Here is a 22,899-nt window from a genome sequence, read left to right on the forward strand (position 1 = left end):
AAGAAGTGACTTCATCCCACTATGCTAGTGCTCAGTCTAACGTGAAAAGGTTGGGGGGTGGGTGGGGGAGTAGGGACAGAGAGACGAACAGCTGGGGAAATCTGAACTGAGTGCCGAGTCCTGAGCCAGAAAACCCAGGACTAAGTCCAGGCAGGGCCTCCAGCGTCTCAGGTGTTGGTAACACAGTCAGGCCAGGGTTATCTCCAAGCAGCTTCTATTCAGCCTCCAAAGCCTTCAACTGTAAAGAACCAAAAGCACACTCCACACATCTACCAAAAGGTCATGGTAGAAAAGAGATAACTGGATAATTCTCCCAGAATCACACAGTTCCTGAGCAGGTAGTGGCACACTGATCTGATTCCAAAGCTTGGGCTCTTCATCCAATGCACCAAAACACCTTTGCGGGTTGTTGCTGTTGTTCAGTCACTAAGCTGTGTCTGACTCTTTGCGACATCATGGACAATGGCCCACCAGGCTCCTCTGACCTCCACTATCTCCCTGAGTTTGCTCAAATTCATGTCCACTAAGTTGGTGATGCTATCCAACCATCTCATCCTCTGCCGCCCCCTTCTTCTTTTGCCTTCAATTTTTTCCAGCATCAGGTCTTTTCCAATGAGTTAAGGGTAGTTTGGACTAAAATACAAGCATGTTTCAAATTACTGCAGAAAACGCTGCTTCCTACAAGCTTCTAGAGGAACCAGGGTACCCTAGTGGCATACAATTTTCTTTGTACAGAAAGACCAGTACAAACACTTCATTCTGTTTGGGGGCCAAATGATGGAACCATAGGCCTGGCTAGAAAAGGCAGGTGGGCCCACGGTCAGTCAGACCTAGAAGTACCCCCATCCCGAAACGCCCAAGAAGCCCCACACAGACATTACCACTATGTCCTCAGGATAGAGATTGTCACTGAAGGAGCCGTCATCAAAGTTGACTTCGTAGAAGGTCTCAGTGGTGAGCCTTACCACCTCACACTGGTAGAAGCGCCCGTTCTTATGCTTGCTAATGACCTTCTGGCCTGCGGTGATGCTCTGCAAGGCCCCCTTGGCACGCTGGAAAAAACAGAGGCTGGGGTTATGCCCATGTTGAGCTGACAGGCCTAGCAAATGGGGACCAAGATGAGCTGGCTCCTCTTCACCAGGGAAAGAGAAGCATGAGAATGGAAAGGTAAAATGGCATAGGACATGAGAGCTGAAACAGGTCTTTCCAGATATCCACACCCCAGCCAGGACACATGGGAAAACCTAGTATCACGTTTCCCCCATGATGTAGCTCCTCCCTCATTCACAGTACACAACCGGTCCTTATACCAACCAACCATCCTGTCTCACCCCAAACTCTGCAAACAGACTCTCGTGACTTCCCTATTGTGAGGAACCGACCAGACAGCACCTACTAATTCACACAGTTCAGACATACATCACAGTGGACGCTCAGCAGGCCCAGGGCCCCCACATAATACTCCACACAGATCTTACCACCAGCTATACCCTCAGGGTCAGGGCACAAAGACTAAGGTACCCTGAATGTCCTCAGCTGTGTATGACACACAGCTCCCCGTTACAAGGACTCTGCCTTCTCTGGGGCCCTCACATCACCCTTCTTCCCATTCTGAACTTGCCCCTGATGCAAATGAGATCACAGAGTATCTGGTAGCCTCGAGTCCAACCGCCTCTCCCTAAGCGGCCCAAGCTCTGTCTGTGCTCCAGCCACGCTGGCCTCCCTGCTGTCCTCTGAGCACTCGTGCCAAGCGTGTTCCCACCTCAAGGTCTCTGAGCCTCTGTTCCCTCTACCTGAAAGGTTCTTCCCCAGTTCTCTGCACACTGGCTCCCTCATGTGCAAGAGTCAACTTAGGGACAACACTCCTCACTACCTCCTCTTCCATTCCTGTATCCAGCTTTACTCTTATGCTGCATCTGTTAACACTGTAGGTTTACTTGTTTCCACACATCCTTCAACCACAGAAAATGCAGCAGGAGGGCAGGCACTGTTATTTCATTCACTAGTATGTTCCCAGCACCTAAAACTGTGCCTGGGGAATTTCCCACTGTCCAGTGGTTAGGGCTCCCTAGGTTCAATCCCTGGTCAGGAACTAATATCCCACAAGCTGCCCGACCAAAATAAATAAATAAAAGTTAAAACAAAACACAAATAACTGTGCCAGATATGCCCAGTATATGGGTGAAGAATGAATTAGTAAAAGAAATACTCAACAGTACCCACCTTTCTTCATAGTACCAGCCATCTACAGCTGCCAGTGTGAGGATGTGTGTGTGGGTGGGGGTGGGGGTGGGGGTGGGGGGTGATGATCACCACATCACTATCCTATTCCAACACAAAACTCCTACCCCCTTACCAAAATGTACCTCAGGCTTTTATTCCTCATTCTAGTATTGACTATTTTCCCCTCTTCCTAAGCTCCCTACCCACCCCCAACCACCTCTTGTGCTCAGTAGAATAGCTTTACGAAAACGGAGGATCCAGGGACCTGCTTGGTGGTCCAGTGGTTAAGAATCCGCCTTGCAGTGCAGGGGATGTGGGTTCGATCCCTGGTCGGCGAACTAAGCATGCCACATGCCGCAGAGCAACTAAGCCTGCGAGCCATAACTACCAAGTCTGGGCCGCAGCAAACAATGAAAATCATGTCCCGCAACTAAGACCCAAGGCAGCCAAATAAGTAAGTAACTAAAGGAGAGGAAGAAAGAGCCAGTCAGCCAAGGCCTTTTCCAAGAGCCAAATGGTAAGAGGGCAGTTTGTCCTCTGAGCTGGCACTCTATCGTGTCCTTCCTTTTATGACTGTTCTTTACCACACTGCTGACATGTCTTCATGGGCGTCCCCTCCACTAGACTGCAGCTCACAGAAGGCACTCTGGCTCCTGACCCGACTGCCCCTGGAGCCCCCAGGTAGGGTGCACACAGCACGAGGCCCTCCTGAGCCCCCTGCTGCTCTGCTTCTCTCCATGTCTCTCTCTGCTTCTCAGCTGCTTTCACTGCTTCCTGCTCTACCATCTGCTCCTTCTATTAGGACTCTCCAGAGCCCAGCTTCTAATAGGAATTAGCTTTAACTATCCTGTTAAATGCTGATAATATCCAAATTTTCATCCAGTGAATCCAACTGCCTCCTGGTACCTCAGCCAGAATGTTCTAGCAATATCAAAGTCTACAGGTCCTTCCCTCATTTTCTATCTCCCCCGCTTTCCCCTACAAAACAGCCCAGGCCCATCTCAGCTCCTGAACGCAGTGAACACCGTATGAGCATCCCTTCCATCTTTAAGGAAGTAGCCAAGTCATCTTGAATCCACGCTTGCTCACCTCCTCCTTCCTCTCCCCATGGCAGTCAACAGACACCATCAGTTCTACCCACTGTGGTATCCAGCTCTGGCTGTGATCCTAAAGCTCTGCCTCTGTGTTCCCACTTCAGACCTCAACTTCCCACCTAGGCTAACTGGTCTCCTGGCCTCAAATTCCTATTCCTTCAATCCTTTCTTCAAACCAGAATTGTTTTAAAAAATATAGCTCGAATCATAATACTGCACAAGTTCCCCTCTCCTAATGGAAGAAGGGTCAGACTCCTAACTGAGCCTGGCAGCCCAAGGCCTTCCTCCTCTGGCACTGCCTGCCTTTCCAGTACCATCCCCTGCCAGGTTCCCAGAACCAGTCTTACCCGTTCCTCCTCCTGAGGCTCGCTCACTCTGTTTCTGAAGACTTGACCGCCTCCTGCTCACAATTCCCCTTTATTACTTAAGACCCACATCAATGCCACCTTCAATCCAAACCTTTTCATGTAGCTTTCACCACGCTTCACCCTTTAGAGAAAATCAGTGCCATGGAGGGCTCATGGTGTACTACTCTTCCCGTAAGTTCACAACATTTACAGAACTTCTGCGATGTCCCCGACACCCAGATTAACAAGACATGGACTCTCAAGGAGTTTATCCAGGAGGAGAGGCAAACAAAAGGCATCAACCACCAGGCAGTTGATACCCCAGGAGTAGGAAATACAAGGCAGGAAGCAGAGATGGACAGGGGCCACCTCCTAATCCCACACTTATTAGCATCTCCAAGAAGCATAGTGCTTGAGGAAATAACTTGCTGACATAACAAATGAACAGCCTGCAGAGAAAATGACTCAGGAAAAAATGGTCAAGCGGATTCCAGAACGGCCAGCCCCCTCACCTCCAAATTAGGGATCTTGTGCCGGAAGCAGGTGATGAAGACAACGAAAGGCCAGTCGTCTGGCTGCATCATCACGCCTGCAGCCTGAGCGCAGCTCACATGGAAGGCAGTTGGGCAACGGCCGTGAGAACACTGCACACAGCAGCCGGCAGTTCTTTTCCTCCGTTTCTTACAGAAGACACATTTCTACAACACAGGGGAAGTAGGCCAATGATTACAGGAACTGGGACGGTCTCCTCTACTGCTCCCCCAAATGCACAGAGCCATACAAAAGCAAGAGCCCACCTGCTTCCCAAAACATGAGGGTGCATATGCTCTCTGTTAATCTCGTATCTGATCACAGACATCCTCATTAAGTAGTTTTAACCAGAGGGTGAGAACTGTTAAGTCACGACCAAAACCAAGGGGCACAGGACCAGCCAGGGGACGCCCTCGTAAGTGCTATGCTCCCCTCTACCCAGAGCCTTGGAAGCAGGGAAAGGATGCACGGTCACATGCCCCTCTCTCTCTCCTTACCAGTTTGAAGCGGGGCAGGGGAATTTTGCTCACATCCACTGGACTTCTTTCTGCAATGTTGACAAATCTTGCTTCCAGAATGGCCACCGCACATGAGACATGGACCCATCTGCCAAAAGGCAAAGGCCACTTCAGTCCCCCCAGGCCCTCTGGCTTTCTCTTCTTGGTTTTTTTCCCCAGGCAAGGCTTATTGTGGCCCTGCTGTAGCAAGGGGGAGCAAGAACAAAGAACAAGTTCCCTTGCTTGCTTGCTCCCTGCAAGGTGGGGAGGCAAGCTTATGACTTATATAGGATGAGAGTACCGTGTGTCTAGGGGTCAGGCCAGAGGGGTAGCTTAGATGGTTTGCCCACCCTTCTGGTGGTGCTGAGTGCAGGGTGCATGTTCAGTACCCGCTTTTGTCCCCAATACCCTGTTTTTGCTACGGACTCTTCAAATGGCTAAATGGCTACCGTGGTTCTCCTTTTTAGCCCTGTTTGTTTAACCTTTTGGTTAAGTTTGTGTCCTCTAGGTTCCAACAGTTCGAAGTAAGGCTTCAGGATGGCTCAAAGAGTTCAACCCATTCTGGGAGAGAGTGGCCCAGGTCCCTACAGGTCCTTGAAACAGTCAGCGAGGTGTAGGCAATGGTCTGTGGTCCCTGTCCAGCATAAGAAGCTTCAGAAGAAGAGACCTTTGGCCCCTTAGAATAAGAGTATAGAAGTGGGGGGAGAGGGGAGGGCAAGGGGAATGAGGCAGACCGGGACCTGGGACCCTCTGCCAGTGCTGCAATGCTTCCACCTGGACAAAGTTCTCCTCAAGCAACAAAATACAAAAACTGTACAGGACTAAGAATAAGTGTGCACGTGCACAGCTGGGGCAAATTTTGGACAAAAAGATACAGAGACCAAAAACTCAACTGCCGCTTTTGGAGAAGCCTGGCCTCTTCTGATGTGGGCCTGCCTGGGGAGCTTCCTTCCTCCCCCAACGTGACCCCTGAACTTCCCAGCAAGGTCCTGAGACCCAGAGAGTTAAGACCAGAAGTGTCTCCCACACTAAGTAGGAAAAGGTCCCCACCACACTGTCCCAGGTCAGCACAGCGTCACACTGCTTACACCACTCACTCACTGCCTGTTGCTAAATAAACAGAGCCACAGCTAACAGGGGGTACGGCATGGTTTAGGAAGTGAGAATAAATTAGAGAACTCCCTACAGGTCTCTTTAATTGGAGGACCTGGGCGCTTCCTCAAAATAGCTCCAAATGGGCCCCAATCTGCCGGTAAGCCCAGCCCTCCCCTCCACGCCTTTGCCCAAACCTTTCCACGGCCAAAATGACTTCTCCCTTCTGCTCCCTTCATCCACCTCAGCATCACTCTTTAATTTCTGGTCCAGCCCCATTTACTCTGAGAGGTGTGTTCAATGGACATCCTTAGAGAATTAAAGTTCAGGGTATCTGGAAAAACTAACATGCACCTAGATGGGCTCCACTAAGATGGTAAGTGCTCTCAGGATCAGGCCAGGTGAAAACCCACGTACAACAGACAGTGCTGGGGCCATGTGGGGCCACCTGCAGTCTGTGAGTGGGGACAGATCTCTTTCTGCACGGCTCCACAGGGCAGATCAAGGATTATATGGTGAAGGTGGGAGGTGCAAGCAGAGCCATTTCCACGCCAAGAAAAGGAGGACTTAAAACAGCACTCTCTGGCAACTGTGAGGAACACAGTGACCTCCAGTCAGGGCAGCAAGTGCCTCTAGAGCAGTGGAAGCAGCAGAACAGCATGAAGGGGATGCCGGTGAGGCAAGAGGCTTGGCAGTGTGTGCGCAAGTTCACACAGGATTTCAGCGGGAAGCAGGGTCCTCCCTGCTGGTTCCCCATCGACCTGTGAGTACTCTCCCCTAGGCAGCCAGGCCTCAGAGCGAAAACCTCATTCAACAGACATGTCTACCCCAGAACCACTAAGTTGAGACCCAGCACAAAAACTCAGCTCAAGGAACTTCCCTAGTGGTCCTGTGGTTAAGACTTCATCTTCCAATGCAAGGGGTGTGGGTCTGATCCCTGGACGGGGAGCTAAGACCCCACCAAGATCCAACGTGACCAGCAGTCAAAAGATCCAAAACAAAAAGACAGAAGCAACACTGCAACAAATTCAATAAAGACTTAAAAAATTCAGCTCAGTGAAAGTGACCTGCTAACAGCAGAGAAGCCCAGCTCCGGACTGAGGAAAAGAACCCTCTGTGGGTTTGGCTGACTAGTGGGTAGGCGTGGCTGGGCTTCCTCAAAATGTCCCACCACCCTCAAGGACATGCGCCCTCATTCCAAACAGCCAGGGAGTCTGCTTTGGGAAGGGGTCACAGCCCACAGCCATGGCCACCTCTGCACCAGTCCCAGATCTAACCTGTCATGCCCTCATGTCCACCATGAAGCCCCTGCATCATCTTCACAGGGTCTTTATACCCTTGTGAGTCCATCTTAGCTTCTCCAGAAGGAGGTAACTTACAAGGCTGCCTCCGAGGGGAAGATCTGGGCTGCCTGGCTTCCCATCTTTAAAATTAGTCTTGGAGATGCTATTTCAGCCCCAAACAGTGTGCTTCCCAAGTCATCATCAGTCATGTGGATGACAGCCCCTACCCTGGCGGTGCGCCTGCACACAGCTTCAGAGCTCAGAAAACTCACCTGTCGTCATTGGCTCTCTGCAGGGCTCCTCCTCGCAACGAGCACAAACAGCAGTCCTGCCAAGAAGGGGGGGAGGAGGAGTGGTCACCACCGAATTATTAACATCCAATCTGTTCTCCTCATGACTTCCTTCGGGCAACTGTAGCCTTCATATGAAAAAGCACCCCCAGCATGGGAGGCCTCGCCTTCACAGCCCCCAGAAACAGCACTCCCCTGCAGGAAGACAGGGAGGCCACTCGGGGCTAAAGTGTACCAATTATTCGCCTGACTTAACCTAATTGTCTTCACTGTTGATAGTAACAACTGAAAGGAAAGTCATGAATGATACCCTGCTCAAGCTGTGCCCATTACAGGGCTCTGCCTACCTCCTATGCGGGTATTGCCAGGTTCCAGAGAAGAGTGAAGAATAAAGAGAAAGCTACAAAATGAACCATCTGAGCCCTGTTCTGATGCTCTGACCTGATGGCTCAATTCTTTACAGGGGGCAGTGGTCTGTTCACCAGAAGACCTCTACTTGGTCCTGACACAATGGAGCAAACAGCTTCCAGACCCCATCGGGCCCCGCTGCAGATGGGCAGCAAACGCTCTCACAGTGGAGGGGATTTATTCTAAAAACACTCTCACATCACTGTGTACCGGGTCTTGCTCAGACAGCTGGAACAGAGTCCACGTGAAACAGAGTGGCCCTGAGCAAGCTCGTCTCACGGGGAGACAGTGACAGCATGGATGCACTCACCTCTTCCAGGGCATTGGCTGAACACCGAGAACACATCCAGTCTTCAGAAGCCTTTGCAGGGGGTACCCCATAGCAACCTAACAGGGACACCGAGGTGAGCAAATTAAACCCAGAGTCAGAAGGCAGACCTGCAGCTCCTCTCCAAATACCCTTTCCGAAAGAGACAACCAAATCTTACAGAGACCCCTGAATTCTAGTGCCACGGCCCCCACAAATCAGCCATACAGTATGGACTAAAGTCTCAAAAAGCCAGAAACTAGAGTCACTGGTACCAATACCCAGTGAGCAGCAGGGACTAGTCCCCTCCACGTATCTGCAACCAGGGGGACAGCCCAGGGCGGACAATATGAGCACAGACCCAAGTCACAGACCCAATCTGACCACTCCAACAACACATAAGCAACCTTTGCACTGGGGGGTGGTGGGGGAGGGTCCTGGGAGGCTGTGGGGAGACTGAGAGGTGAGAGGACTTGGTGAGATGCTCTTGCCCTAGGACTGGATGCAGAGAAGAGGTGAGGCACTCACTGGCATGGACCCGGACACTGCACTTCTTGCAGGAAACCAGGAGGCTGGTGCCATCCTCCTCCAGGTAGGGGGTGGACAGGTTGATGTCCGTGCTGCAGCCAGTTGAGGTGAAGCACATTTCTGGAATCAATGGCTTGGTCCTCTGCGTCTGGGGGGCCAAATCTGGAGCGCTGCCGCAGCTCTGACCAAAACCTCCAAACTCCACCTAAGGAGGGGGCAAGCGCACACCTCAGGGACCCAGCCAGTGTCCTGCACTCCCCACCTGCTCTGTCAGCAGAAAGCTGCTCTCTTCCTGACGGGCCGGCTATGGCTCCCAGGTGCACAGCCATTATCCCAGAGCTGCTAATTGAAGTTACCTCTAATGACTCAAATTCAATTTCTCACAGCAGTATCAAACAAAGGCCCCAGGGGACAACCAAGAAGAGGAAAAGAGCTAAGAGGCAACTGGGACTTCAATCTTTCCCAACCAGACGGTAATAAAATGCACTGAGAGGCTGGCGAGGCTGTTCTTGGGGGCCTCCCTCTGTGCTGCACAGCACGGCGCTCCACCCAGGGAGAGGCCCCAGGACAGGGGCTCCCAGGCCAGCACGGATTCTTCTCGAGGCCATGTCAGCAGTCACCTGAGCTGCAGCTCTGTCACATGGCTGGAGTCCCACATGCTGTTCCTGGCTTGGGGCCCCTTCGGGAAGAACATTATGTCCAGGTCCTTCCCTTGGCAAAGAGCCTGACTGCGAGGATCTGCGGGCTCTGACGCTGGATGGCACATTCACCCCTGTTCCAAGGACGGGGCCCAGAAACATGTCAACCCCAAGCCTGTGCCATTCATGGAACATTGAGCCCCGCTAAACAAACAAACAGCCAGGCCATCTGCCTGCTTCCCGCCCAGTCAAGGACACGCAGTGAACTTTTGGGTTCGCTTTTTGGTCACTGGAAGGAAAGATTGAGTTACTAACTCAAAGTACGTTGGTCTGAAGTTTCATTCTTTGGCAAACATGAACCTGGGGCCCCTGCCAAGCTCAGGGACAGCCACGCCACTCTAACTAGCACAACGGACTGGTTCCCCACATGCTGCCCTGTGTAGTTCCCAGCTGAGACCGAGCTGGTCCTCTGGCACAGGCTGCTGTGGGTGCCCTCTTGGCCTCCAAGAGCTAGACTCAAAGAGACCCATGATAGTGGACACATCAAATGCCCCATGAGTGAGAGGGGCACGGCTGGGCTCAGCCAGGGTGCTTTCCCATCCCTCTTCCTCCTGCAGAGCCCCTGCTCCTGCCCCTCCCAAGTGCCTTTCCACTGCTGCCAACATCCACAATGGTGATGGGCAAGGAAGAAAAGAGACAATACTGGAGGATCTGACTTTTCAGCTGACGTTCAGACTGATTTAAAAAATCCCCAGTTCTCCAGACTGGCCAGGACGACAAACCACCTAGAAGGAATCATCATTACTTACTAGAAAGAGCAGATTCCTCAGCAAACAGTGTGAGTGCCAAAGGGAGCCGGGAATCCCCCAGAGCCCAAGCCACACCCTCTGCTCTTCCCCAAAGCATTCTCAAGTGAAACCCACATGCTTACCTGCCTGATGAAGCCTTTCCATCCAGCAGGCAGATGGGGCAAAAACACACCCCTCCCAAACTGTGCACCCACCATTAAAGCTAGCTTTCCTGAGTGCTGGCACTGGGTAAACAGAGGGGATATGAGAGCTTACCTGATGATAAGTCTGAAAGATCATGCAGACGGCACAATGAGGGGCCTGCTGGGCCATGGCCTCGTTGAACTCTTTCTCAGCCTCAAAATTCGGAGGTCGGTTCTGCCAGAGCTGGCTCAGGGGCTTGGCCCAGGCCTCTGTCTCCTCAGCCTCCTCCTCGGGGGTCAGCTGTTCTGGTAGCTCTAGAGGAGGAAGCAGAGGTGTGAGTCAGGCAGGCAGCACCAGCCTTGCTCTCTGGCTCTGCCTAAAGAGCCGATGAGCTCAGCTCAAGCTGGGACCTTCCAGTTCCAGGTCGGGACTAACCTGAGAGCCTATGGGTGACAAAGACAAAGGACAGGAGTGATTTTCAAAGGACTCCTCCAGTATTTGGATGATGTTGTGGGAAGCCCTGCAATCTGTGGCTACAACTCCTCCAATGACCTCCTCACTTCTTCCCAGACAGCAAGTGCCTTCCAAGAGACCCTGAAGACCTATGGTGAGCAGCCCAAGGAAAGCTCTGGAACGTACCAACACAAGCTACCCGTTTATCTGTTTATTCCTTGCAACTCAAGCTCAGTGCAAACAAACAGTTATCTCCTCCACCTTCAATCATGTTTAATCCAAAGGGATCTGGCAGCTGCCATGCATGTGATCTCAGTGAAGGGGACCATAATGGATTGCAGTTAAAATCTAACCCTACAAGCCCCATCTGCTGCTGCTGCTGCTAAGTCGCTTCAGTTGTGTCTGACTCTGTGCAACCCCATAGACAGCAGCCCACCAGGCTCCCCCGTCCCTGGGATTCTCCAGGCAAGAACACTGGAGTGGGTTGCCATTTCCTTCTCCAACGCATGAAAGTGAAAAGTGAAAGTGAAGTCGCTCAGTCGTGTCCGACTCTTCGCAACCCCATGGACTGCAGCCTACCAGGCTCCTCCGTCCATGGGATTTTCCAGGCAAGAGTACTGGAGTGGGGTGCCATCGCCTTCTCCCCTCAACAGGAGACATGGTGCCAAAATCCAAGCATACTTATTTTCCACATCCTAGTCACAACAAGAGTGATCAAGACAGCAGGGAAACAGAAATCAACCACTCACAATCACCAGATAAATGACCACACACACATTTGCTATGCTTACACAACCAAAAGTGGCCGAGAATTGCTCGACTTGTGAATACTGAACCAACGATGAAGAAGTTCAATAGTTTAGTGAAAACTGTAGGAAACAAAATTTCACAGCTTACATAGATAAAACCTCACTGAACTGCACAGTTTAGCCACAAAATGCCTTAGCTTTACTAAATGCCTCAATTAAAAAAAAAAAAAAAATTAAGTAGAGAGAAGGGTGTGCGAGACTAAGAGACTGAAGAAACTTCTAAATGCAACGTATGACCCTAGTTTGGTTCATACTGGTTTAAAGGAAAAAAACACATTTTTAGGATGAGCAAGGAAAGATGAATATGGACTGAGAATCAGAGGATATTATGAAGTTACTCCTTACTTTTGGAGGTCAAATGTTTACACAGGAGACAATCCTACATAGAAGATGCCTATTGGTTCACTTTAAATGAAAAAACTTGATAATTACATCTTACTTTCAAATGACATAGCAGATATGTATGTTCATACGTAAACAATGCATGCATGCGTGGGAAGTCCCTTTAGTTGTGTCCGACTCTACAAGTCTACGGACTATAGTCTACCAGGCTCCAAGGAATTTTCTCTAGGCAAGAATACTGGAGTGGGTTACCATGCCCTCCTCCAGGGGATCTTCCTGACCCAGGGATCAAACCCACGTCTCTTATGTCTCCTGCATTGGCAGGCAGGTTCTTTACCACTAGTGCCACCTGGGGAGCCCAAACAATGTATAGGGAGAGACAAAGCAATTATGGCAACACACAGTATTCTTACTCTTTCAATTTTTCCACATTTGAAGTTTTTTTTTTTTTACATTTGAAGTTTTTTAAACATAAAAAGTTAGAGAGGTGTATATTATGATCTCATTCACATTATTAGAAAAAGACATACGTGGACATAATTTAACATCTGACCAGGACAGTCAGGAAGAGTGGCACACTGAAGTGTTCAGAGTGGTCCTCTTTGTGGGGTTATCTTGTCCTCTTACAGCTTTTCCAGCTTTCCCAGTTTTCTATAGTCTGCATTGCTTTAGCGCACTAGGGAAAAATCAGAAGCGAGGCTGTTGCCGACCTGGAGGTCCTGAAGCCCTCACCAGGGCTGGAGGAAGACCACAGAGGACTTCTGAGACTCTGAATCGGGGTCTCAAGAGGCTTTCCCCACCCAGCTCATTGTGATCTTCTATCAAAGGAGAACCACACATCAGAGAGGGAACATGAGGCTTGTGGAGCAGGGGGAAGGACTGACTAAGGAGCCTCTGGGCCTTCCCACCCAGCCCTGGGCATGGGCAAGGGCAGGACAGGGAAGGATGGGGCGCCAGGCAACAGTAACAAGGAGCCTAGCCACTGCGGACCTCGGAGGGTCTTCCAGCTCCGGGCAGCACAGGAGGCCACACTGTACTGATGGCAATCACGCGCTGAGCTGCAAGTCTCCTCCACGTGCATCCCTGCCTACTCCCCTGTCTCCTTCACACCCTCTTCTTCCTCAGTCCTCCTAACCGCAGCCTCTGTACCCTCTCCCTGAGTGGCCCCCTTTAATAAAGATATAAATACCCTCTCCATCCCCCAGGTCTACATCTTCTGAAGACACTGAACATAGGTTTCCAAACCCAACCAACACTAGAACCTAGGGAGGCATTCAGCTCAGGCTTCCCTGTCCCACCAACCTCATAGCGCCACGTCCAACCCATGGACTCTATCCTCCCCAAGGGGACACCGTGTCCCCTCCCCTGCCCCACCTCCACCTTCCTAGTTCAGACCTCTGGACCTCACAGAGGCCGTGACAAAAGCCCTCTGCTCCTTCTAAGACACAATCATTAGGAACAACCTTTCTAATGCAAATCAGACCAAGCCCCTCCTCTGTCGAAACACTTCCAGGGCTCAGAATGCCCAAGGCAAATCCCTCACTAGGGCTCACAACCACCTCATTCCTCCTCCTCCACATCCTGGCCTGGCTCTGGAAACCCAGCCACAGTGGGCTGGCTCCTCTGAATATACCTCCCTGCCTGTCTTCACGCCACGGTTACTCTACTCTACACTGTCCCCTCTGCCTGGATCACCATCTCCTCCCTTTAGATCAGTCAACTACCCCGTGGGCTTCCCGAGGGCATGGACATATCTCAGCTTAATCTTTGTCGCCACACATTCAGCACAGGGCCCTTGGCATCAGTGACAAAATCTGCTCCCCTGAACAATCAGCCACGCCCTCCTAAGAGAAGGGAGGGAAGAACCTTTGTGCAACCATCCCACAGTAGGCAAATTCCAAGACACTTGAACCTATAATGAAATCTGAGAACAAGTCTGGTATCTTGAAATCTGGCCCTCTTCACAGAATACCTGGGGGAACAGCTAAGCCACAGGTCCACCCCGGCCCTCCATGTGGCCTCCCAAGGTCTTGGAGGAGGTCCTGATGTGCTGAGAGCCTTTCCTCTGGAGATGAGTGAAACCACCACTTACCATCATCGCTGACGCAGTCCTGCAACACGAGCGGGTGGTGGCGGGGGAGCTTGCTTAAGGGCTGACGGCGGCCCTTGGACTTCTTACTCTCTTCCAGGGAAAACATATATTCATCCGCAACCTGGGCAAACCACAAAAAGAAATCAAGTTGGCCTTCCTGCCACTTGGGGGACACAGAAGAAGTCAGTCTTAATAGTGGAAACCAAGGGAAAGAGCAGGGCAGAGAGACTCAAAGAAATAAATATAAAACCAAACATGGAAAACATCTGTCTTAGAAAAAGCTAAAGTGACAAGTGTCATGCAAATCAGCCTAAACTGGGGCTGTGTAAACCATTTTTGGATTTAGTAAGTGTGGGTCTCAGAAACAGGCTGAAACAAATGTACCTAAAACAAACCTGCTCCAGCTCTAAAGAAGAGCCGGACCCCTCCCTTAAGCTCACTGACAAGAGGCTGTGTCTGAGAGCCCAGACAAGCCCCTTTCCTTGGACCAGAAGGCCAGCAGCAGCTGTTACAAAGTGCCGGGCACCTGGGCCATCTAGGTTTGAAAGGCCCGAGCACACGCAAAGCAGAGAGGAGCAGCTGACCCATTAAAAAGAAAACAGGCCACTTCCCCTGCACCTTCAAGACCTCAGCTCTAGCTGACACCACTATCTGTTCCTCTTCTCTAGAGAACACCAGCCAGGACAGAGAGCGCCTCTGAAACCCTGGCCTGGCTGCAGAGAGAAAGGCTGATTTAATGTTGCATTTACATAATGTCAGAGCAAATGTGAGTAGGTTTAAGGTATAAGGACTGAATCAGTAATACCACATCAGAGTTTCCTTCTAATCAACATGTTTAAAACTTGGTTGTACTGACTTTAGGAGACACAGGTTACAGCAAAACCTACTGAACGAGGAACTGAGGCCTGGAAGAGGGCCACTCTGCAACTGTGTGCGACAGAAACCAGAGCTTTAGTGTTGCAGAGAAGGGGCAGCATCGCATGCCCCCTCGGAGAAGGGAGACTGGACCTGCAGACTCCACGTGCCACTACATAGAGCCCCAGGACTTGAGGGTCACACTTGAAAATGTCAAGAAAAACCAAATGCCGAGCAGGTCACAGCACAGAGCCCCCTCTTTCAAACATAAATTGAGTGTCTATTTGCCGACTCATTTAACAAATATTTACCAAGACCTACTGAGTCCAAAGGCCAGCCGGGGGAAGGTAGGTGTGAAAAAACATGACCCCTAGGGTGTGCTCCCTAGCTCAACACAAGCAATGATGCTCTCAGTGGCATGTGATGATGTGGAGAAGTGAAACGAAGACTATCACAGACTTCATCAGACCAGAACTACACCAGCAGTCTAAAGCAGTGCCTTCCGTCTAAAGCAGTGCCTTCCAAAATGTACATCAAGAAGGTGCCGTGAAAGCCACCATTAGGGTGAACAGGTTAGGGCTCCGGGCCTGCCTTCATTCTGACCACAAGAGCCCTGCTTCTGATTTACATTTTTTAAATGAGTAAGAGGTCACATAAGGAGGGGGTTCTTCGGCTCAACAAACTGGAAATACCCACCAAATTTGATAGTGTAATCATGAAAATAAAAAATGTAGGGATATGCACTCCAATGCATGTATACTTACTGATGAGTTATATATACTAATGTACTTCTACACACCTTAAAACAGTGAAAGGATTAAGATTAAAAATAAAGTTCCATTATTTGATTCCTGCTCCTCCATAATCTTCTTGCACCCCCTACTACGAAGACTACTTAGATAACAGCTCTAAAAGTGAGTTCTGGCAAAGACCAGAAAGTACAGATGTGAGACTAAAGGAAACAGAGGTGGTGGGGATTTCTGGCCTGGGTCTCCTGGGTGTCCAAGGTGAGAGACTAAGAGGGCTCCTATGGACAAGGGGGGAGTGGTAACAAGCCAAGTTAAACATGCTGCGTATGGTACACAAACCCCCGACTATGGGTCCTTCATTTGGAAATACCCAGGGGGCAAGAAGAAATTCAGCCTGGGAGTTCAGAAAGGAAGTCAGAGCAAGAGCTGTGGATCTGGGAATCCTGGACATCAGGCTCAGAATTTAAATGGTGAAGTGAATGAGATGATCAGTGGAAGATAAACTGACTGGAGACCATGTCTTCCAGGACAGGGGAAAGAAGAGGAAGAAAGGAGATGCTGGGGAGAGGGGGGTTTCCTCAAGGGGGAAATCCACAGTCCAGTCTATGGAAGAGCAGTGGCCAAGGGACTCAGCAACTGGGAGGTGCCAGGACTATTTTAGAAATAAACTCCAGTAGATACACAATAAGGAACTAGGGAGCGAATGCCATCACACAATTTTTGAGAAGATCAAGGGAACCAATGAGATGACAGCTGAGAAGGAAATTTCCTTCAATTGTATTTTATAAAAAGGGGCTTTGAGTATGGTTTTACTAGTGAAGAAGCTTGTCCTCCAAAGAGGCACAGTCGAAATCCCCGTATGCACAGTCGAAATCCCTGTAAATACGTTAGATTAACAGGACAAAGAACTGTTAGATTGCTAATCAGATGACCATCATCCTGGATTGTCTGGGTGGGCCCAATGTATTCAAATGCTGCTTAACAATGGAAGAAGGTAGCAGAGGTCACGGTCAAAGTGATGTGACTTGGCCAGATGTTGCTGCCTTCAAAGGTGGAAGGAAAGGGTCATGGCCAAGCAATACGGACACCCTGTGGAAGCTGGAAAGGGCAATGAAATGGATGCCCCCCAGGAAGGTACAGAGCCCTGCAGACACCTTGCCCTTAGCACCATGAGGCCCATTTCAGACTTCTGAACTGAAGAACCGAAGAAGGTAAATTTGTGTTAAGATGCTAAATTTGTGTTCCTTGTTAAAGCAGCAATAGAAAATGCATATGGGGGTAGGAGGTGGAGATTAACCATTTTACAGGCAAGCAAAATGCCTCTGAGGCAGAGGGGTCCAGGACCAAGAACACCAGAATGTGGCTTGGGGAAAGGAGGCTGCCTCTGTCCACACCTTTTTAACCAAAGTGCCTACTGCACACTGAGGAGATGCGCCCAGAGAACCATGCCTGTTGCTGAGTGATGCAGAAACAGTGAGACCGTGACCTCTAACCTCAAGGGGCTTACGACCCAGCCAGAGTCTAAAACTGCCCTTCCTGCTACCATCCCTCTGCCTCTGACCAAAGCAGACAGATCTATCCATATCGAACATCCTTCCACATTTTCACCTCTTCTGGCTAAATACCCCCCCAGGTCCTGCCTTTCCCTGCAATGTACTCCAATTTCTAAACGTCCGCAGGATTTAACAGAAAGAACTGGGCTCAAACCCTGTTTCAACCAATTAACCACGTGAGCCAGGGCTGGTGGCAACTGCCTTCAAAACTCTTGGTGAGGACAGGGTGGGAGTGCATGCTGGGTCTCCCAGGCCCTGCTGGCAAGAGGGCTGGAGCTCCAGGCTCCCTGAGTTCTATTATCTATTATCCCTTTCATGTGAGCAATCAGGTCAAGGTCAATGTTCCTGACGAGGCTGGTTCTGTACAGAGAAGAACCAAGTGTTCTCTCTCCTTCTTTGAGGAACTCACTTTTTCAAAGCAGCCTGAACTGACAAGAACTTCTGCAGCAGACTCGTCACTGTGCAAAGACTCAGGCAGTGGGGCTTCAGCAGTCAGTCACCCAGGGCCCTTTCACCAAGTCCCCTGGCACAAGACGGCGGCACATAAACTGAATGACAAGGGTCCAGATAACACCGAGGGATACTTGTGTGGGGAGGGAGCCCACCAGGGTGTTCTTCAAAACCCAGCTGTTTCCAAATACAGACACAACGCTCTTAGACCTCTCCAGGGATGGGCAGAATGTCTCAGCTTCTGCCCAAGCCTTGACTGTCAGTCCGCCATTCTGCCCAGTGAATCAGCACTCATGTCAGTTTCTAACTGGAGCTACACTTCCCTTCATTCCACCCCTGTTTACAGAGGCTCCTGGGACCACGTCGATGCCTCAAGAAGCAAGGCTGAAGGCGGCCCAGGGCCTGGCTCCTAGCAGTGCACCTTCACCAGCCTGGGACAACCGCACTGAGACCAAGACAGCGTCACAGACAAGGAGCAAAGTGCTAGAGGGACTAAAGGAGGCCGGGAAGCAGCTGGGAAGCAATGGAAGGCTCTCAGGACTAGTGGCTTTGTGAAAAGGGCTGTGCCCCCGTAAGCAGGAGACTGTTACAGGACAGACGATGGCCTCTTCCCCCCTCCAAAGCCGGGTGCTGATGGGACAGTGGTGTGAGGCGCTAAGAAACAGTAGAAAGGCATTTTATGTCATGCATATATTACCACAATAAAAACCCTCTTGCAGCCATCCCCTCATCTCCTTCCTCTGCTGGAAACCACAGCACACGCTCCTCTCAGAGCACCCCCATTATCTCCCACCACCCCCTCTTCAACACAGGCCCACTAGGCGAGCTGCCACTGTCTTCCATGCTCTCCTCCCTGGCTGTGCACGCATGACCCTCTCCTAGTTCTCCAAACCTCTGGCTCTCCCTTTTCATTGTCCTTCTCCTTCCCGGGCCTTCCACCTCTACCCACACTGTGAAAATTGCTCTACATGCCCCACCAGGGAGCTCTTCCACACCTACCAACACCCTCCAGGTGGAGATGATTCCCAAATCTACCCATTTCAGGTGTGTGTATGCACATCTCCACAGCCTGCCTCACAAGTAGGTGGCACTTGGCATGCCCCAGACCGAACTCAAGTCCCAAGCCACACTCAAATTCCCCTTCACTGTTCCAGTGACTTTTCACCCGCCACTGACACACCCCTGTCCATCCTGTAAGTAACACAAGCCAGAATTCCAGGTCACCCCATGGTGCCCTCCCACTCCTACCTTCCAAGTAGTGGCCCCAGACTCCCACCCCCTACCACACAGCTCAGGACCTCACCAGCTCTCAGATTAAGAAGCAGGTTCCAAACTGATTTCCCTATTGCAAACCTTTTTCTCCCTCCTGTCCTCAAGTATTTAATTATAAAAATAACATGGTATTCATAAAAAGTAGTCAAACAATTTATAAATGCATGAAGTGAAACTCATCCATAATTCCACCTTCAAGAGAATCTCTGCTGTTTCTAATTTTGCCTCCTTCTTCTCTAAAATACCTTTATATTGCTTCCAAAATGATCTTCCAAAACATCAATGCAAAGCTAAAAAAACACTTCACCAGACAGTCCAAAGAACAACTGACAGAGTTTCTTGAGTCAGTGACAGGGGGTCAGAAGGGCACAGCCCTAGATCAAGGCAGAATTAAGAGACATAATGAACAAATGTCAGGTGTAAGACAAATTAAATCTCGATTCAAACAAACCTACTGTCAAATAAATTTTGTTCAGACTACGGGGGAAACTGATTGTGAACTGAGAATTAGATGATGCTAGAAAATTTTTGTAATCTTGTTAGGTATAATCATAGCATGGTGATTAAAACACACTCATATTTTTCAGAGATACACATTGAAACAGGAAGGAAATTACGTGACATCCATATCATGATTTGCTATAAAATACTTCAGGAAATTAAAAGGACAGATGAAGCATATGTGGCTTCCAAAATATTAACTGTTAGATCTCGGTGATGGTGACGGTTATTTGTGGTTTGCTGTATTACTCCATATGTTATCTTTGTGCATCAAAAAAAAAGATAAAGAGACGTTACAGAAATCTTCAGTCTCCAAAAACACATGTCAGGTAAACTTCCACTGCCCCCTCACCCTGTCTCTGAAGTCAAAGAGTCTCAGAGAACAGGCAGAGGTCTAGGACTGGCCTCCTGACACCCTCCACCCACACCTCCCAAGGCCCTCTAGTCCTGTATGCCTGAGAGCAACAAAACCACTGCGGACCCCAACCTGCTCTGACGCTGGCATGAGCCCCAGCTCCAAAGAGAACCCTCTCCCCCGCCAGATTCACGCTCCTGCTAACCTCCTTCTGCTGTCCCTCTGATTCCTTATGCCAACCCCAGGCTGAGCTGCTAACACTTCCACCACGTGTGCTGCAATGCGGACCACTAGGGACTAGAACTCCCTGCTCGCATCTGTCTGCTGGCCTCAGTGACGAGCTCCTTTGAAGGTACCATCCTAGCCCAGAGCAGGCACACAAACCACTACAGAGTAAAGCAAAGAGGTCAAGCAGCCAAGACATATCAGTGACTCTGAAGTAGTTCAAAGATGCTAGCACATCAAGGGGGGAGGTGGGAGAGATGGCAGGTGACTAGCGGAGAAAAGGTATTCAGGCTGCAGCTGAGGCCCACACACAAGCAAAAAGGAACCAGGAAGACACACAGTGGTTTTGGAGCAGGGGTCACACAAAGAGGCATGTTAAGAGAGAAGCCTCCTCTCCCAGCATGTTTCCATGGGAGGAGTCCTGGCTTTGGCTTCGCTGCGATCTGCCTCTTACAGAGGGAACGCACTGCTGCCTGTGTGCACAACACGTGGAAGGACACAGAGTGGGAGACACTCTGCCCCTGTGAGGGGGGCCTGAGCGGTCCAGGGCTGCCTGTGAGCAGACGGGTCATCTAACTGAGGGTAAACAAGCAGCAGGGTTACTTGGCCACGGGTCAGAAACTACTCTCCTCAACCATTTTAACTGGTGACAAACTGACATTCTGAGCTCCATATGCTCACGTCCTGTATCCACAACTTTACAGGTTCCTAACTTGGGAGGAAAAAAAAAAAAAGGCTGTTATTTATTTAATGCCCCACTACCACCTAAAAAAAAAAAACCAACCCTAGAAAAAACTTGACTCCATGGTAAGATTAATAATATAATTAATAGTTATATATATATTAATATATAGCCTCAATACTGTAAAGTATTTACGATCTAGTCCGTCCTTGCTATTGTTAGCAGCTGGTTACACACCGGGACAGTGCGTAAGGACAGTGTGGCCTGCACAGACAGCAAGATGCACAAGAGGGCACAAAGCTTTGTGAAGCAACGACTGGGATGCTGCCATGAGGAACAGAAGGGGCTCTGCTTTCCAAGTGGAAGAGCCCTCGCTTGTGGAAGTGACCACAGGAGGGCAGGGAAGGGGGGTCAGAGGCGATGGGAAAGCAGGGAAGGGGACACGGGTGTCACTAGCTCACCAGACTGCACCACGTGTGAGAGGGAAGGGGGACTTCACACGGAGAAACAGCATCTACAGAAACCGAGCCCGAGAGGCAGAAAAAACGGAAAGAAAAATCATATGGGTGTTAAAGACAAGGAGGCAAACTAACCACAGAAAGGCACTGCTGAAAAATTAGGAGAATTTGAATATGGACAAAGCCTTAGTAGTTCAGGCAAAGAAAAGACAAAGCCAGCACGTCAAATGTTAATACACAGAGATAATGTGCCCACACGGGGATAACGTGTGCACACAGGGGACTCGTGACAGTATTCTGTTTGTGTATACTTTTAACAATGCTTCGGAATAAAAACTTGGGAGGAGAATGGATACACATGTACGCATGGCTGAGTCGCTCTGCTGTCCAGCTGAAACTATCACAAGACTGTTATTCCGCTATACTCCAAAACAAAATGAAAAGTTTTTTTAAAAAGCAAACAAAAACTTCTAAAAGACAAATTTTCCAAAGGTGAAGGGAACAGGGAATCGAGGAGAGCTTCTCTGTGCTCACTCCTACAATCCGCCAGTGACCCCGCCTCAACCCTCAGCCCAGCTGCAACTTCACCACAGGCTGTGAGGCTGAGGAGAGGGCAGGTCACTGGGCAGGCCTGAGTCGGGCTGTACCCAACGTGGCTCTGCTGTACCCCACGCAGACCCACCAAGCGCCTTTCTACTCAGAACAAACAGAAAACATAGCTTCTGGCAACAGTGTGTTCTGGGAGGAAGCCAGAGCAAACACGTCCCTGTTGACGGCTCTGGGAGTCATCCTAGTCTCCAAAGAGATGCTGTCAGCAGTGTCGTACCGGGAGGGGGAGGATGAACACGGGGAGTGGCGGCAAAACTCCCAGGGCAGCCCAGGGTAAGGGAGGCCATGTCATTCCAACCCTCAAACACCAGGCTGCAAACACTGCTGCTCTAACCCTTCACCCTTAAGGCCAGGAGGGTCAGAGCATGTGCCCCCTCAACTGAAGATCCACTAAGGGTGGCCAGGGAAGCCGCAAAGCCATTCTTTGGAGCAACAGTCACGTAGAGATAACAGAAGAAAAAAAAAAAACCCTCCCAGCAAAGAACAAGCTAAAGTGACCCAATGCCACCTGGCTTTTGTTTGACACAAGTACAGGCTGGAGGTCCATCCTGAGGGTCTCCTCCTGCCGTCGGGGACCCTGCAGGAGCCCACCCTAGCACCCATACCTCAGCCAGTTCCCTCTCACTGATGCTCCGGGTGGTGCCCCCTTTCTTCCTGGCGCACGGCTCTCCCAAGGTGACCCTGCCATCCTCTTTGGCATAGCTGTGCACAGTGAGGACTCCCGTCTGCCCTTGGGCTCGGCAGGACAGAGGCTCGCTGGTTTCGGAATCGGAAGAAACAGAATCCTGTGAAGAACTGGAGCCCAGGCTGGAAGACGATTTCTTTTTGGAGCCTGAGAAGACGAGGCGTCCCCCGAGAGAAGCTGGATTCACAGAAAGGTCCAAGGCAGCCGCTTCGTGCTCCTCTTCCTCTTCCTCGTCCTCCTCTTCCAGCTTGACATTTTTAAGCTCTTCAAATTTGACTTCGGTGGAGTCAGAATAATCTGAAACACATAAGACATGTTGGACAGAGTCCACTTCCTCCTGCACATCTCAACCCCGAGAGAGGGACACAGACCAAAGAACATGGGCAGCGAGGAAGGCCTGGTTTCCAACTCTTTGACTCCACCGTAACGGGGTCCCTGTGTGATCTGGGGCGAGCTACTTAGCCTCTCTGGGCCTCCAGTCTCTTCCTCTGTCATGTGAGGACGCTACCACCTCTCGCCAGGGTTCTTAAATAAGACTGCGACGTATGAGGTGGGAGCACAGCCTGGCACACAGCACACGGCAGCTGTCCCTTCCCCAGAAGTCCCCTCAGCGCAGCAGACACCCAGCGAGCCAGGCCA

At 50.4% G+C, this 22,899-nt stretch overlaps 1 protein-coding gene across 10 annotated transcripts in view; it reads right to left on the reverse strand.

The window, feature by feature from the left end:
* KDM4A (lysine demethylase 4A) overlaps positions 1 to 22,899 on the reverse strand; it is a 40,870-nt gene that overhangs the window by 4,294 nt on the left and 13,677 nt on the right. For 6 of the 10 annotated variants that reach the window (XM_081492576.1, XM_081492578.1, XM_081492572.1 and 3 more), the window contains 9 exons: positions 22,181 to 22,557; positions 13,867 to 13,987; positions 10,303 to 10,484; positions 8,601 to 8,805; positions 8,076 to 8,152; positions 7,340 to 7,395; positions 4,693 to 4,801; positions 4,177 to 4,362; positions 882 to 1,052 (listed from right to left, as the gene is read on the reverse strand). In XM_081492576.1, coding sequence (XP_081348702.1) covers positions 882 to 1,052; positions 4,177 to 4,362; positions 4,693 to 4,801; positions 7,340 to 7,395; positions 8,076 to 8,152; positions 8,601 to 8,805; positions 10,303 to 10,484; positions 13,867 to 13,987; positions 22,181 to 22,557 — 1,484 coding nt within the window. Of the gene's footprint in view, positions 1 to 881; positions 1,053 to 4,176; positions 4,363 to 4,692; positions 4,802 to 7,339; positions 7,396 to 8,075; positions 8,153 to 8,600; positions 8,806 to 10,302; positions 10,485 to 13,866; positions 13,988 to 22,180; positions 22,558 to 22,899 lie in introns of those variants that run through there. The other 4 variants (XM_081492580.1, XM_081492573.1, XM_081492575.1 and 1 more) reach the window with 2 other exon arrangements.

Source organism: Giraffa tippelskirchi, chromosome 5 (genome assembly GCF_054371585.1).
Source record: "Giraffa tippelskirchi isolate mGirTip1 chromosome 5, T2T-mGirTip1v1.2.pri, whole genome shotgun sequence".
In the NCBI taxonomy this organism is placed as follows: domain Eukaryota; kingdom Metazoa; phylum Chordata; class Mammalia; order Artiodactyla; family Giraffidae; genus Giraffa; species Giraffa tippelskirchi.